Raw genomic sequence first — 15,590 nt, forward strand, 5'->3', positions numbered from 1 at the left:
AGATGAATAACATCCAACAATATACCTGTACCAACCAAGATGAATAACATCCAATAATATACCTGTACCAACCAAGATGAATAATATCCAATAATATACCTATACCAACCAACATGAATAATATCCAATAATATACCTGTACCAACCAAGATGAATAACATCCAATAATATACCTGTACCAACCAAGATGAATAACATCCAATAATATACCTGTACCAACCAAGATGAATAATATCCAATAATATACAGTAAAGACCAAAAGTTTGGACACACCTTCTCATTTAAATATTTTTCTGTATTTTCATGACTATGAAAATTGTACATTCACACTGAAGGCATCAAAACTGTGAATTAACACATGTGGAGTTATATACTTAACAAAATAAGTGTGAAACAACTGAAAATATGTCTTATATTCTAGGTTCTTCAAAGTAGCCACCTTTTGCTTTGATGACTGCTTTGCACACTCTTGGCATTCTCTTGATGAGCTTCAAGAGGTAGTCACCGGAAATGGTTTTCACTTCACAGGTGTGCCCTGTCAGGTTTAATAAGTGGGATTTCTTGCCTTATAAATGGGGTTGGGACCATCAGTTGTGTTGTGCAGAAGTCTGGTGGATACACAGCTGATAGTCCTACTGAACTGTTAGAATTTGTATTATGGCAAGAAAAAAGCAGCTATGTAAAGAAAAACGAGTGGCCATCATTACTTTAAGAAATGAAGGTCAGTCAGTGCGAAAAATTGGGAAAACTTTGAAAGTGTCCCCAAGTGCAGTTGCAAAAACCATCAAGCGCTACAAAGAAACTGGCTCACATGAGGACCGCCCCAGGAAAGGAAGACAAAGAGTCACCTCTGCTTCTGAGGATAAGTTTATCCGAGTCACCAGCCTCAGAAATCGCAGGTTAACAGCAGCTCAGATTAGAGACCAGGTCAATGCCACACAGAGCTCTAGCAGCAGACACATCTCTTCAACAACTGTTAAGAGGAGACTTTGTGCAGCAGGCCTTCATGGTAAAATAGCTGCTAGGAAGCCACTGCTAAGGACAGGCAACAAGCAGAAGAGACTTGTTTTGGCTAAAGAACACAAGGAATGGACATTAGACCAGTGGAAATCTGTGCTTTGGTCTGATGAGTCCAAATTTGAGATCTTTGGTTCCAGCCACCGTGTTTTTGTGAGACACAGAAAAGGTGAACGGATTTACTCTACATGCCTGGTTCCCACCGTGAAGCAAGGAGGAGGAGGTGTGATGGTGTGGGGGTGCTTTGCTGGTGACACTGTTGGGGATTTATTAAAAATTGAAGGCATACTGAACCAGCATGGCTACCACAGCATCTTGCAGCGGCATGCTATTCCATCCGGTTTGCGTTTAGTTGGACCATCATTTAATTTTCAACATTACAATGACCCCAAACACACCTCCAGGCTGTGTAATGGCTATTTGACCAAGAAGGAGAGTGATGGGGTGCTACGCCAGATGACCTGGCCTCCACAGTCACCAGACCTGAACCCAATCAAGATGGTTTGGGGTGAGCTGGACCGCAGAGTGAAGGCAAAAGGGCCAAAAAGTGCTAATCATCTCTGGGAACTCCTTCAAGATTGTTGGAAGACCATTTCCAGTGACTACCTCTTGAATCTCATCAAGAGAATGCCAAGAGTGTGCAAAGCAGTCATCAAAGCAAAAGGTGGCTACTTTGAAGAACCTAGAATATAAGACATATTTTCAGTTGTTTCACACTTTTTTGTTAAGTATATAATTCCACATGTGTTAATTCATAGTTTTGATGCCTTCAATGTGAATGTACAATTTTCATAGTCATGAAAATACAGAAAAATCTTTAAATGAGAATGTGTGTCCAAAATTTTGGTCTGTACTGTACCTGTACCAACCAAGATGAATAATATACCTGTACCAACCAACATCCAATAATATACCTGTACCAGCCAAGATAAATAACATTCAATAATATACCTGTACCAACCAACATGAATAATATCCAATAATATACCTGTACTAACCAAGATGAATAACATCCAATAATATACCTGTACCAACCAAGATGAATAACATCCAATAATATACCTGTACCAACGAAGATAAATAATATCCAATAATATACCTGTACCAACCAACATCCAATAATATACCTGTACCAGCCAAGATGAATAACATTCAATAATATACCTGTACCAACCAACATGAATATTATCCAATAATATACCTGTACCAACCAAGATGAATAATATCCATTAATATACCTGTACCAACCAACATCCAATAATATTCCTGTACCAGCCAAGATGAATAACATTCAATAATATACCTGTACCAACCAACATGAATAATATCCAATAATATACCTGTACCAACCAACATGAATAATATCCAATAATATACCTGTACCAACCAAGATGAATAATATCCAATAATATATCTGTACCAACCAAGATGAATAATATCCAATAATATACCTGTACCAACCAAGATGAATAACATCCAATAATATACCTGTACCAACTAACATAAATAATATCCAATAATATACCTGTACCAACCAAGATGAATAATATCCAATAATATACCTGTACCAACCAAGATGAATAATATCCAATAATATACCTGTACCAACCAAGATGAATAATATCCAATAATATACCTGTACCAACCAAGATGAATAATATCCAATAATATACCTGTACCAACCAAGATGAATAGCATCCAATAATATACCTGTACCAACCAACATAAATAATATCCAATAATATACCTGTACTAACCAAGATGAATAATATCCAATAATATACCTGTACCAACCAAGATGAATAATATCCAATAATATACCTGTACCAACCAAGATGAACAACATCCAATAATATACCTGTACCAACCAACATAAATAATATCCAATAATATACCTGTACTAACCAAGATGAATAATATCCAATAATATACCTGTACTAACCAAGATGAATAATATCCAATAATATACCTGTACCAACCAAGATGAATAATATCCAATAATATACCTGTACCAAGCAAGATGAATAATATCCAATAATATGCCTGTACCAACCAATACTTTGAAGAACCTAGAATATAAGACATATTTTCAGTTGTTTAACACTTTTTTGTTAAGTATATAATTCCACATGTGTTAATTCATAGTTTTGATGCCTTCAGTGTGAATGTACAATTTTCAAAGTCATGAAAATACAGAAAAATCTTTAAATGAGAAGGTGTGTCCAAACTTTTGGTCTGTACTGTGCCTATACCAACCAAGATGAATAACATCCAATATTATACCTGTACCAACCAAGATGAATAACATCCAATAATATACCTGTACCAACCAAGATGAATAACATCCAATAATATACCTGTACCAACCAAGATGAATAACATCCAATAATATACCTGTACCAACCAAGATGAATAACATCCAATAATATACCAGTACCAACCAAGATGAATAACATCCAATAATATACCTGTACCAACCAAGATGAATAACATCTAACAATATACCTGTACCAACCAAGATGAATAACATCCAGTAATATACCTGTACCAACCAAGATGAATAATATCCAATAATATACCTATACCAACCAACATGAATAATATCCAATAATATACCTGTACCAACCAAGATGAATAACATCCAATAATATACCTGTACCAACCAAGATGAATAACATCCAATAATATACCTGTACCAACCAAGATGAATAATATCCAATAATATACCTGTACCAACCAAGATGAATAATATACCTGTACCAACCAACATCCAATAATATACCTGTACCAACCAAGATAAATAACATTCAATAATATACCTGTACCAACCAACATGAATAATATCCAATAATATACCTGTACTAACCAAGATGAATAACATCCAATAATATACCTGTACCAACCAAGATGAATAACATCCAATAATATACCTGTACCAACGAAGATGAATAATATCCAATAATATACCTGTACCAACCAACATCCAATAATATACCTGTACCAGCCAAGATGAATAACATTCAATAATATACCTGTACCAACCAACATGAATATTATCCAATAATATACCTGTACCAACCAAGATGAATAATATCCATTAATATACCTGTACCAACCAACATCCAATAATATTCCTGTACCAGCCAAGATGAATAACATTCAATAATATACCTGTACCAACCAACATGAATAATATCCAATAATATACCTGTACCAACCAACATGAATAATATCCAATAATATACCTGTACCAACCAAGATGAATAATATCCAATAATATACCTGTACCAACCAAGATGAATAATATCCAATAATATACCTGTACCAACCAAGATGAATAACATCCAATAATATACCTGTACCAACCAAGATGAATAATATCCAATAATATACCTGTACCAACCAAGATGAATAATATCCAATAATATACCTGTACCAACCAAGATGAATAATATCCAATAATATACCTGTACCAACCAAGATGAATTATATCCAATAATATACATGTACCAACCAAGATGAATAGCATCCAATAATATACCTGTACCAACCAACATAAATAATATCCAATAATATACCTGTACTAACCAAGATGAATAATATCCAATAATATACCTGTACCAACCAAGATGAATAATATCCAATAATATACCTGTACCAACCAAGATGAATAATATCCAATAATATACCTGTACCAACCAAGATGAATAATATCCAATAATATACCTGTACCAACCAAGATGAATAATATCCAATAATATACCTGTACCAACCAAGATGAATAGCATCCAATAATATACCTGTACCAACCAACATAAATAATATCCAATAATATACCTGTACTAACCAAGATGAATAATATCCAATAATATACCTGTACCAACCAAGATGAATAATATCCAATAATATACCTGTACCAACCAAGATGAACAACATCCAATAATATACCTGTACCAACCAACATAAATAATATCCAATAATATACCTGTACTAACCAAGATGAATAATATCCAATAATATACCTGTACTAACCAAGATGAATAACATCCAATAATATACCTGTACCAACCAACATAAATAATATCCAATAATATACCTGTACTAACCAAGATGAATAATATCCAATAATATACCTGTACCAACCAAGATGAATAATATCCAATAATATACCTGTACCAACCAAGATGAATAATATCCAATAATATACCTGTACCAACCAAGATGACTAATATCCAATAATATACCAACCAAGATGCTTACCATAAAGAAGAAAGTATATGCACATTGCAGTTTTGAGAACGAGCAATATAAGATAGAGAAGGATAGAACTGTGCAGGGTGTGGAGGAAATTCAGGAGACAATAGGTGTCCCAATAAGACATTGCCGGATTTGCATGAAGTAAGCCAGCGAAGGGCACTCCATGAAGGGGCTCTACTTATAAGATGTATTTATCCCATGAAGGGTTCAGTGTACAGTAAGCTTAGGAAGATTGAAAGATGGACCAATAAAGTCAAATGCTGTTCTACCTGCCAATCTCTTCAGGGCTCTGCAGGAACATTTTTTATGAATAATTCTAAATTAAATCTTGTCTTCTTGTGTGTGGGATTTTTACGTCCAAGTCGTGTATTTCCTAGACTATTATCGATTTTATCTTCTAACCTAACTATTGTTCATCCATTTATGCATTTTACCATTCACTTATCAGTGGCCTCGACATTGACCACCCATTTGGCATTATATTTCTCTTAGAAATGATGATGTTGACTATTGTGCTTGGCTTCACAAATGCTGACAAATGTAGCCTTTGTTATATTTTTACCATTTTTTTATTATGTGCAGTTGTAGCTAAATGTTAATTTTCCTTGAGTAATAAATCTATATTTGCTTTCTGTTCAACAGGATTGTCCAGTAGAATCAGGAGATTTTCGGGCACAACAGTGTTCTGCTCATAATGATGTGAAATACCAAGGACACTATAGAGAATGGCTCCCGGTTCACAATGACCCTGAAAACCCTTGTTCTTTGAAGTGCCAAGCGAAAGGGACATCTCTTATTGTAGAACTAGCTCCCAAAGTTTTGGATGGTACTCGCTGTTATACAGAGTCCTTGGATATGTGCATAAGTGGTTTATGCCAGGTAAGTTCATTTAAACCACTAAATAATGCATTTTCCCTTTAGTTTTGACAAGGTTTTTAATACCCATTGGTTACAAAAATGGTGAGGGGATGGTGGGAGTTGAAACCAGGACCCCAGTGGTGCAAGGCTACAGTTCTAACCACTGACACACCGTGCTGAAGGCTTCATTTTTGTTTTTACATTATTGGTGCCTTTTTTGATTTTCACATGATAAAATATGTAAAAAATTGCATGTAATATCAAGATAAAGAAGATATATCTGTATACAGCAATTGTTGAAGATTTCCAGTAGAGTCAAAGCCATTGTTCTGACATTGACACACAATAATGTGCGTGAATTTAACAGCCACTCAGTGACTGGTTAAAGAGAATATATGTAATTGTTTCACCCAATAGAGATAAGGAGACAAGTTACTGACAAACACTTATTTTCCAGCATAATAAGGAATTGCATTAGTTAAAATAATCTTTGTATTTCCTGAAATCCATACGTGCAAGATTCGTGGTAGATTTCACCCACTTTGTATACGCAAATATTAATCTTAGGGTAGATTCACACGTTCACATATAAATCGATCAGAGTTTCATCCAGAAAAGTGGTACTATTTTTTTATCACTTGTCATCCATATATAATCCGTTTTATTACAGAAGCAGCTATTAATCATTTACAGGACCAGTTACAGTTTCCTATCTTACAGAATAGCAATGTGTCCGTAAAAATCAGATGCTACATTGTGGCTCCATATGGCATCCGATTTTCTTTTACACATCTATAGACTTGAATGGGTTAGTCTCATCCGATTTACGGAAGACACTAGGGCATGCTGCCATTTTTTTCACATGCAGATTTAGTCAGTGAAAAAAATCTCTCATCAGCACTGCCCCATTGAATAATATTACTCTGTTTTTTTCATGGACAGCACTCGGATCAAAAATACGGTCATGTGCACAAGCCCTTAGTTGCATAGTCAACTTTAATTTCTTTCCGCCATGGAGATCACGGGATGGTTTCCAGTTGAATTATTTAGATCATGCCTTTAAACCAGCTTTACTTCAACCTTTCTCCGCTCTTGAGTGATATGTACTTTACGAAGTAAGATAAACCTTTGTCCTATGTTTTTTCTTAAGAAGTATCACTTTACATTACTTGAGCATTCTATTTGTCTATTAGCATCTTATTCTTTGAGTACGTCGAAATAAACATTATTTAGATTGTAGAAATATTATCTAGTACACATACTAAATACTGTCACAAGGAAGGAAGCATGACATTTGGTCAGATACTGCATCCTTGTATTTATTTGTGTGCTAATACAGACTATACATCGGAGAGTTGCTGTACGTTGTGTAACAAAGCTTACTAAAGACACTTGAAGATCTTGGGAAATGCACAAAGGGTATATTAGAATTCCAAGTACTTTCTGATTGACAGGGTCGTTTCTAGGAATGCTGCCATTTTCGTAGACTGGCGCCGTGCATATTGTGAGTGCCCAGGTCCATGGTGTTCATATTAGTGTGACTTTTGAAATATTTTGTCTAATAGTATGCTTTTACTTTTTGGTGTTCACATTACATTGGTATGACTTTTGAAATATTTTATCTAATTATATGCTTTTACTTTTTTAGAAGTAATTGAAATGTAATTCAGAAACATAAGTATTTTTGATTTTTATTCATTCAGATGGCTAATACTATGATGGATTTTAAAGAATGCTTTAAAAAATGAATATTGTGAGCCAATCAAACATAAGCTTTTGTAATTTATGAAATCTCCACTGGCATGGGCAACTCCACTACCCTCTAGCTTCCGGTAGTTGGCAGTCCATTCATGGCAAACCATAGGCTATCGATTCTTGACAAACTGATAGGGAATCTGTTGGTTGCCTGAGATTATGACTGAGTAATTTACATATGGAAGCCATTATTTATAACTTTATAATAGAGTGTTGCTTTTTAAGCAATTGCATATTATATGGTGCTAATACTTTTAGCATTCTTCCCAAGTCCAGAGTATATATCAGCATTACGCCACTCGTAATGGATGGATAAGCTTTATTTTCTTACATAGATCAATATATATGAGCATAGACTGTTCTGACTAGTCAGTGGATAACATTAACATGATAAAGTCTGTTTGTTAAAAAGAAAATAGGAGTGTAATTGAGTCTTCAGTGTTTTCAGGCGAACAGCGTTTGTAGATTTTGTATGGCTGTCAGCATCCGTCTAGTTTCGAGATTATCTGGGCATTGACTCCTGTGAAATGAGATTCCCTGCAGTTCTGCACCACTGTTTAATATGGAAATGAGCCCCCAAGTTGTTATTTGTTTTTCTTCCCCCTTCATTTCCCTTGGCATTGGGTCTCTGAGCTGAGCCAACACCGCTGGCCCTTTTGTGTAGGAAGAGAAATTCTTCTGGCCGAATTTAAATTGGCAGTGTAAAAGCTACGGGTAAGCAATATACTCTAACCTTGTCCTTTGCGTACTTTAAATCCACTGGGGCTTATACCTCTTCCACCACCACTTTCCTAAATAGTCCCAAGAGCTTGGCTTGGATGGTTAACATGTTTTCTTTATTCCCCCTCTTTCTTTTCAAGGAGAGAGAGTGAGCGCAGGAGCCAGGTTAAACAAAGACTCGTAGAGGGAGAGAGTGAATATTAAAAACAAAACATGTTCCATGCTGGGTCTCCGGGCTCTCCGTCTCCACTGTCTGATGCTCCCTTGGTTCAGAATGGTAGCCTAGCCTGTTAGGGGGCATTGCCAAGTAATGCCTCTTTGGCAGCAAAGTCTTGTACATATCAGCTTGCATTGAATGAAAGAAGTCACAAAGCCAAATCAGAGTTACTGAATCATTCTTATCAAGAGAAAAAATGTTAGCCGTGGGTGGACCTGATTTGCATATGTTAAGAGTTCCAATTAATTTTTTAAATAAATGTGAAGTATAGCTTTATGTGACAGTTCACTCAGAAACACCCAAACCCTATGTGTCTTTATTAACTTGCACCATCTATCTTTTTCATGGGCACTGAAATCTTGGCAGAGTAAGTATAGCTCCATTTCTTTGTATTCTGTGTTCAGCCCTCTGTCTAGTTACAACTGGTAAATAGTGAAAGGATTAAATGAATTCCCCAAGAGTATAACATAGCGTTACCACATATAAAATCAGGGTGTACCAAGGCACGCCATAATGAAACAATGGCAACTGTGCATTGGAGGTGATAATATGTACTTATCATCAAATGGTAAGTGAGGGAAACTCCCGGCAGACAGACTTAAGACTTCAGTCGCAGTTATGTCACTCAGGACATCATGACATTTTACTGACCAGGAAAAAAAAATACATTTATAGATGTCAGTAAAAAAAAATCCAAAATTGTTACTCATTGGCTGTTTGGGTGGCCCAGTTTAATCATGCAGAGTATAAAAACAACAAAAAAGTAGCTTTACTTGTTGCTTCATGTGTTCATAATACAATTTTTTTTTATTTTTTATCAAATGATGTCTGGGAATATATAACTTGCTGGGAACATCACTGACTATACATACTTACAGATCTAGCAACTAGTATATTTACTCAGATAATGCAGCACTGGGATATCAGAGAGCAAAAAAGTGTAATTCAACTCCTAACTTCACATTGGTCAATGGCTTTTACAATGATATCTTTTAATTGAGACAACCTTCTTGAGTTGTCGAGATGGTGCGTTGTCAAGAGGACTATTGGTACATCTGTACATGTTGTAGTAATGAGTGAAACATAACCCTTTTCTTGAGAATATTATAACATCTTTGGGGCTTAAAGGACAATGTCTCTGCTTGTGGAGACATGCCTGGCATATCAGTGTAAGGAGACTTATAGGCCATGCAATGCTCCTGTGGGAAAATAAATATGCAAATTTTCTGTTCAGGGAGGAAAAGAACTTGAACTCTAGTGTCACCTCTTGGAAGTAGCAATCCTAAAAGTAAAATTTTGACCCTTTAATGAGTCTTTCACCATGACTTAGGATAAAAGCCAAACCAGAATCTCTTTGCAGACATGTGTTTCAGGGGTCTGTTCCTCTCTGAAGAGGCAATTGGCATACCATATTGCGAAACTTTCATCATCTTTAGTCAAGAGACCATGCTGTGATGCTTCTGAGAAATATAAAAGTAGAGATTAGTTATATTAGGGTAAACAGCGAATTAACATTTATGAAAGTGTAATAAAGAAGACCTAAGAACATGTAGATTGTTTTCATTTAATATTACCGCATTCTTTGTAATGACATATGTTCTGTATTGACACACATTATAGCTATTCCATGTGTGATGATATATCATATAATAGTAAGACTAAAGAAAGCATAAAGAAAAACAAAGACACAAACGAGCAAAATATGGAACTGATACATAGTAAACACATAGTATACTAGTAAACATGCTTCTGTGTCTTGCGGGAATATAGACCAGGAATACAATTAAAAGCTATTTATAAGTTTTGTTTCCTGTTATCAGACAGTGTAAATACAAAAACAATAACCTAGCAGATTGTGTTAGAATGACCGCTTCTAGCATCGAAACATAATGGATTTTAGTAGAAAAGATTAATTTCTTGTTTATGGTTAGTGAAAATGCCATCTGTAGCACACTTGTCAGCTTTGCTATATAGACTGGGACTGAGTCTGTAGAGTCATCTTATTAAAATTAGAACACAGACAAGTTAAAGAAGCACTATCATTATGTTTTGTATTATTTTTACTAAACTTGTGTATATTTGTATGTAGTGCAGTGGGTATGTTAATGTACGCATCTACCACCGCCTTCTCCTGCACGGTTGCCAAATTTTTATTTCTTCTGGACATCTTATTAAAAAATCACAGACAATATTTCTTACGGACACAAAACCATAATTAATAACACACACTACGCTACATGCACATATACACATGTTTACAAAAAAAAAACTTCCTGCAAGTGCATCTTTAATGACAGATATGTTAAATTGGTTGAAGCCTACATAGGCAGTACATAAACACAAAACACACAGATAAGGCTTGTTTTATATACAACATACAATATAAAATGATGTCTTTAAAAAGTTTTTAAAAATAAATTCTATTATTTAGTTTTTTGCTAACTAAAGTGTAAATAATAAAACTAAAATGATATACTGTAGACATTACTTTTGAGCCAGCTTGTTTCTTTAAGTGTTTTAGTGCCGATTATTTACCTGTACAACCCTTATATGGATTACTAATTTGCCACAATAGTTGTATAGTGGTAGTTTCTGAGTTAAACCTGATTTTCAGGTTTTTGGTGGAGAGTAAAATGAAAAAAACCCAAAACATTTTGCTCGTATTCATTTCCTCTAAAGAACAAGATAAATTTAAGCAGGATAGCTAAAGCCTAGAAACTTTGTCTGCTTTTGATGCCCTATTCTTTGTTGTCAGACTTAGAGAACCTGGGCAAATTCTCCAGTGTTGGTGGAGCTCGGGAATGTTTGAAAAGTTGTTATTTCCATTTCTCATTACATACCTAATTTGGGTTAGAGAAATCACTTAAAATTCAGTTTATCAAAAAGCTCTTGAGTTGTGAACTCAAGAGTTAGGCATGCTTTACAGAAATCTGGTGACTTTTTATCAACTCCACCTCTTGATTATACTTACCATCTGGACTTTTTCCTTACCTGCCTTCCATACCCTAACATTGTGCACTCACACCTCTAAGAGTACAAATAACTCTCTATGGTTTAAAAGAACTGGACTCCCACCGCCCTTCTCCCGCCCCCAATACATTTTTATGATGATTCGTTTGTTCGTTATAAATTGTTACGTGTCCCATAATTTATCCTCTACTGGTTACCACATATCTCTTTTATTACTACTAACCTTTTTCATTTTAGCTGACCAATTTACTGCCTGTGCCTGTGAACAGGTTATTGCTCGATTGTAACCTTCGTTGTAACCATTTTATGAAATCATAATAAAAAGAATTTTAAAAAAACAATTCAGTTTATTTACAGAGCTACCCCTAAAATTATATACTGTACAAATTACCGTTAAGTTAGTTAATTTCTTTAAGTGTTTTAGTGCTGATAATTTACCTGTACTACCTTTGTATGGTATTACAAATTTACCACATAGTTGTATAGTGGTAGTTTTTGAGATGGATCTTGCATTTTCAGACTTTTGGTGGAGAGTAAAAGAAAAAATAAAAAAAAAACATTTTACTGGAATTCATATCCTCAAGAGTACAATATCCAGTTAAGCAAGATAGCTAAAGCCTAAAAACCTTCCCTGCTTTTCTAGCCTCATTCTTTGGTGCCGGACTTAGAAGACCTAGGCGACTTCCCCAGTGTTGGTGGAGCTTGGGAATGTTTGAAAAACTGCTATTTCCATTTCTTATCACTTACCTGATCTTAAAAAATTGACGTGGGTTAGAGAAATCACTTAGAATTCAGTTAACTTACAGAGCTATGCTTAAATTCCTTTAGGATGACTCAGTTTTTACTAGTATGAAGCAAAATGATGACCTTCATGCAGTTAAAGGAGCACCAAATATCTTTTAGACTCTACTTCCACTTGTCAATTTCCACATCACTATTTGAGAAGCACTGCGTTATAAAAAATAAAGTGTGAATCTGGGCATACATTTTAAATAAAAGTTCCTTTTTTTATGAACGTTTTTGGGGGTTGAAGGTATTACTTACACAGGACTACATTAATAGTACTATTTTATTATTTGCTATTCTAGTTCTTGTTTGTGAACAGGTCTAAGCAGTGCTGCAGTTTTCAGTTTTCTAAGCACTGCAATTAACATACATAAACTCTATAAAAGGACAAATGTTTGTATTCAGTGCACCAGAGTAATGGACTTACTAATGTTCTCCTGCTATGTATTTACCAAAATAAACCTGAACTTTCCAGTCCCTGCCCCAGAGCAACTGCATTCTGTAAGAGGGCTCCTGAAAGTGTTTCTCTATAAACAAGCTTTCCCAATCTGGATCACCAGACACATTACTGATATTTGTAGAGCAAAACAATCTTGTGTTTTAGGAAGAGAAAGGAACACTTGGAAATAAATACTGTTTTATTTCTACACTAAAATGGGATTTCGAAATAATATTGACTAACGCTTTTTGTTGATTACAACAATGAACTGTATAATCTACCTATCGTTCTCTTGTGGCCTGGCTCACCAAAAGATTTTCCAAGAAGAAAATATTGCTCACATTCTGAAGGCTTCCAACATACCGCAAAAATGTAAGCAGACTCCAAAAGTGAATTGATTATAAGGAAAGCACCAAGTTCGCCCACTTTCTCCAATCGCTCATTGAACTAAGAGTTAGACTAAATGTCTATCTTTTACTAGTAAGCATCACTGGAGAACAAAACCCCTGGTCTCCACCAAGCCTAGCTAGACAGTTAATGCTCACATTATAATAAACAGAGACAGTATGGAATGTGACATGGAAAACACACAAGTGTCTTGTAAACAGTTATGCTTGTAATTTGCATAGTGATTCAATAAACTGCTTTCCCAGGCTTTCTAAGGCAATAAATGAAAAGTGGCAAACACAATATACATATCTCATATAATCATAAAGGTCATTTTAGGATTGCCTCGATTGAAATGTTTGCATTACAGCTATTCAGTGTGTACAAGACGCTCATCATGCATCATATTTTAATCTTATTTAAGATGCTACAAAACTAAATATTATTGTACAGAATTTTTAAGCCAACATATGGAAGTGTGATGTATTCTAAATCTCAAACTTTTTATATTTATACAACTCCTCAATATAATCTTTAAAGGAATCCAAAGTTGGAGCTTTATTTTAACTCCATGAAAGTTTGAGGTTAGAAAAAATTGGCTATTTTTTTCTAGAAACAGTGCTTCTCAGGTTCAAGGGGTAGCTTATGGTATTACAGCTCAGCCTCATTCACTCACTTAAGTTAAAATGTATATTTAAAGAGAACCTGTCAGGTTCAATAATGGTATTAACCTGTAGATATGGTGTTAATCTGCAGGTTAATAGCATTAGGAATTTGCCCAGCTGCTGAACTGAAAGTACGGGAACCAGGAGAAAATGAACTTTATATCTCCTGGGAGCCGTCAGCTTTCAGTCATGCAGGCGTGCCTGGAGCAAATATAGTCAATGCTCACAGCACAGAAAGTGATGGCTGTAAGCTCGCCTCAGGACTGACAGACATCCAGCTCTACAATACATTAGTGTAAAGCCAGTTGTCAGTCAGTGTCAGAGCATGCTTACATCCACCGCTCCTAGTGCTGTGAGCGGTGACGGTAATATCTCTGGGCACGTTTGCATGACTGAAAGCTCATGTCTATGTAAGGTGCCTCAGCGAGGTAGTCGTGGGTGAGCTGTAGCCCCTGCTCGCTCTGGCACCCTACAGACAATACGTGTCCTCCCTCTGATGTGTGACTGTGTATGTGGTGCTCTCCACTTACTTCAGACCATCCGATCGTGGCTGTCTCCAGGCATTTCTCTTCTGGGACCAGGGCAGCAATAAATTCAGAGAACATGAGCTTCTTAACCATAACTGGGACTTTACTTGGGGAAGAAGAATATGTACAATATTTACAGGCAGGTATAATGGATAATGCCCGACAGGTTATCATCTCCCTCACAGGCGCTGGCAACATCTTCAGCCCTGGTTCCCACTTTAAGTGAAGCATCTCTGTGACTCTAATCTCTAGCCTAAGTGAATCTTCCTCACTATCGACAGTGTATCCAGATCCTATATCTCCCCCACGTCTTAGCCTGGAGGCCTATCTTCCTCTGCTGCCTTCAGACTGAAAGTGCCCTGGGTTCTCAATACCTCCGTTGAGTTTCTCCGGCCGACTAACAGGACTCTTGCGTAGGGAGATCTTCACACTGGTAATCCTACTGTCTGGGGTACGGAGCTCCCGTCTACCCTAGCAGCCACCACATAATTAGGCTGCCCATACAGTTCTCTGTCCAAATTCTCACTGACTCGTTCTGGAAACTCACCACATGTTTCCTAGAGTGCCCACCCTCTATAGGCTGTCCTTTTACTCAATTTCCTCCTCACTATCACCCTGCTAGCAGACTCTTACTAACAGCTGTACCCGACAGTGGCATCTTGTGGCTGGTTACCAGTACTGCATCCCACAAGGAATTATGTTAAACTACGCTCTAGACATACTCAATGTCTGACCATGGCAGCAAGTTCCCCCTCTACTTTAGGACTGAACCACTGCAGCTAACCCCTTAGCTTGGCCTAACAACAGTTCAGAGAGGTCTAACTACGGGAACATTTTTTTAAACTACTTCAGTGCCAAAGGAAGGTTAAATCCTTCCTCACTATTACAGTTATGGGGAAAAATAAAGTATTTTCTCCTTGGTGCCACACTTTCAATACAGCGACCAGACACCTTCATCAAACTATTATCCTGCAGATTAACCCTATATCTGT

At 36.1% G+C, this 15,590-nt stretch overlaps 1 protein-coding gene across 3 annotated transcripts in view; it reads left to right on the top strand.

The window, feature by feature from the left end:
* Positions 1-15,590, top strand: part of ADAMTSL1 (ADAMTS like 1) — a 1,187,598-nt gene that overhangs the window by 887,674 nt on the left and 284,334 nt on the right. For all 3 annotated transcript variants that reach the window (XM_073665475.1, XM_073665465.1, XM_073665483.1), the window contains one exon: positions 5,917-6,153. In XM_073665475.1, the coding sequence (XP_073521576.1) occupies positions 5,917-6,153 (237 nt within the window). The remainder of the gene's footprint in view (positions 1-5,916; positions 6,154-15,590) is intronic.

This window comes from Phyllobates terribilis, unplaced genomic scaffold (assembly GCF_046119375.1).
Source record: "Phyllobates terribilis strain yellow unplaced genomic scaffold, ASM4611937v1 Scaffold_1__5_contigs__length_1240528914, whole genome shotgun sequence".
Classification (NCBI taxonomy): Eukaryota; Metazoa; Chordata; class Amphibia; order Anura; family Dendrobatidae; genus Phyllobates; species Phyllobates terribilis.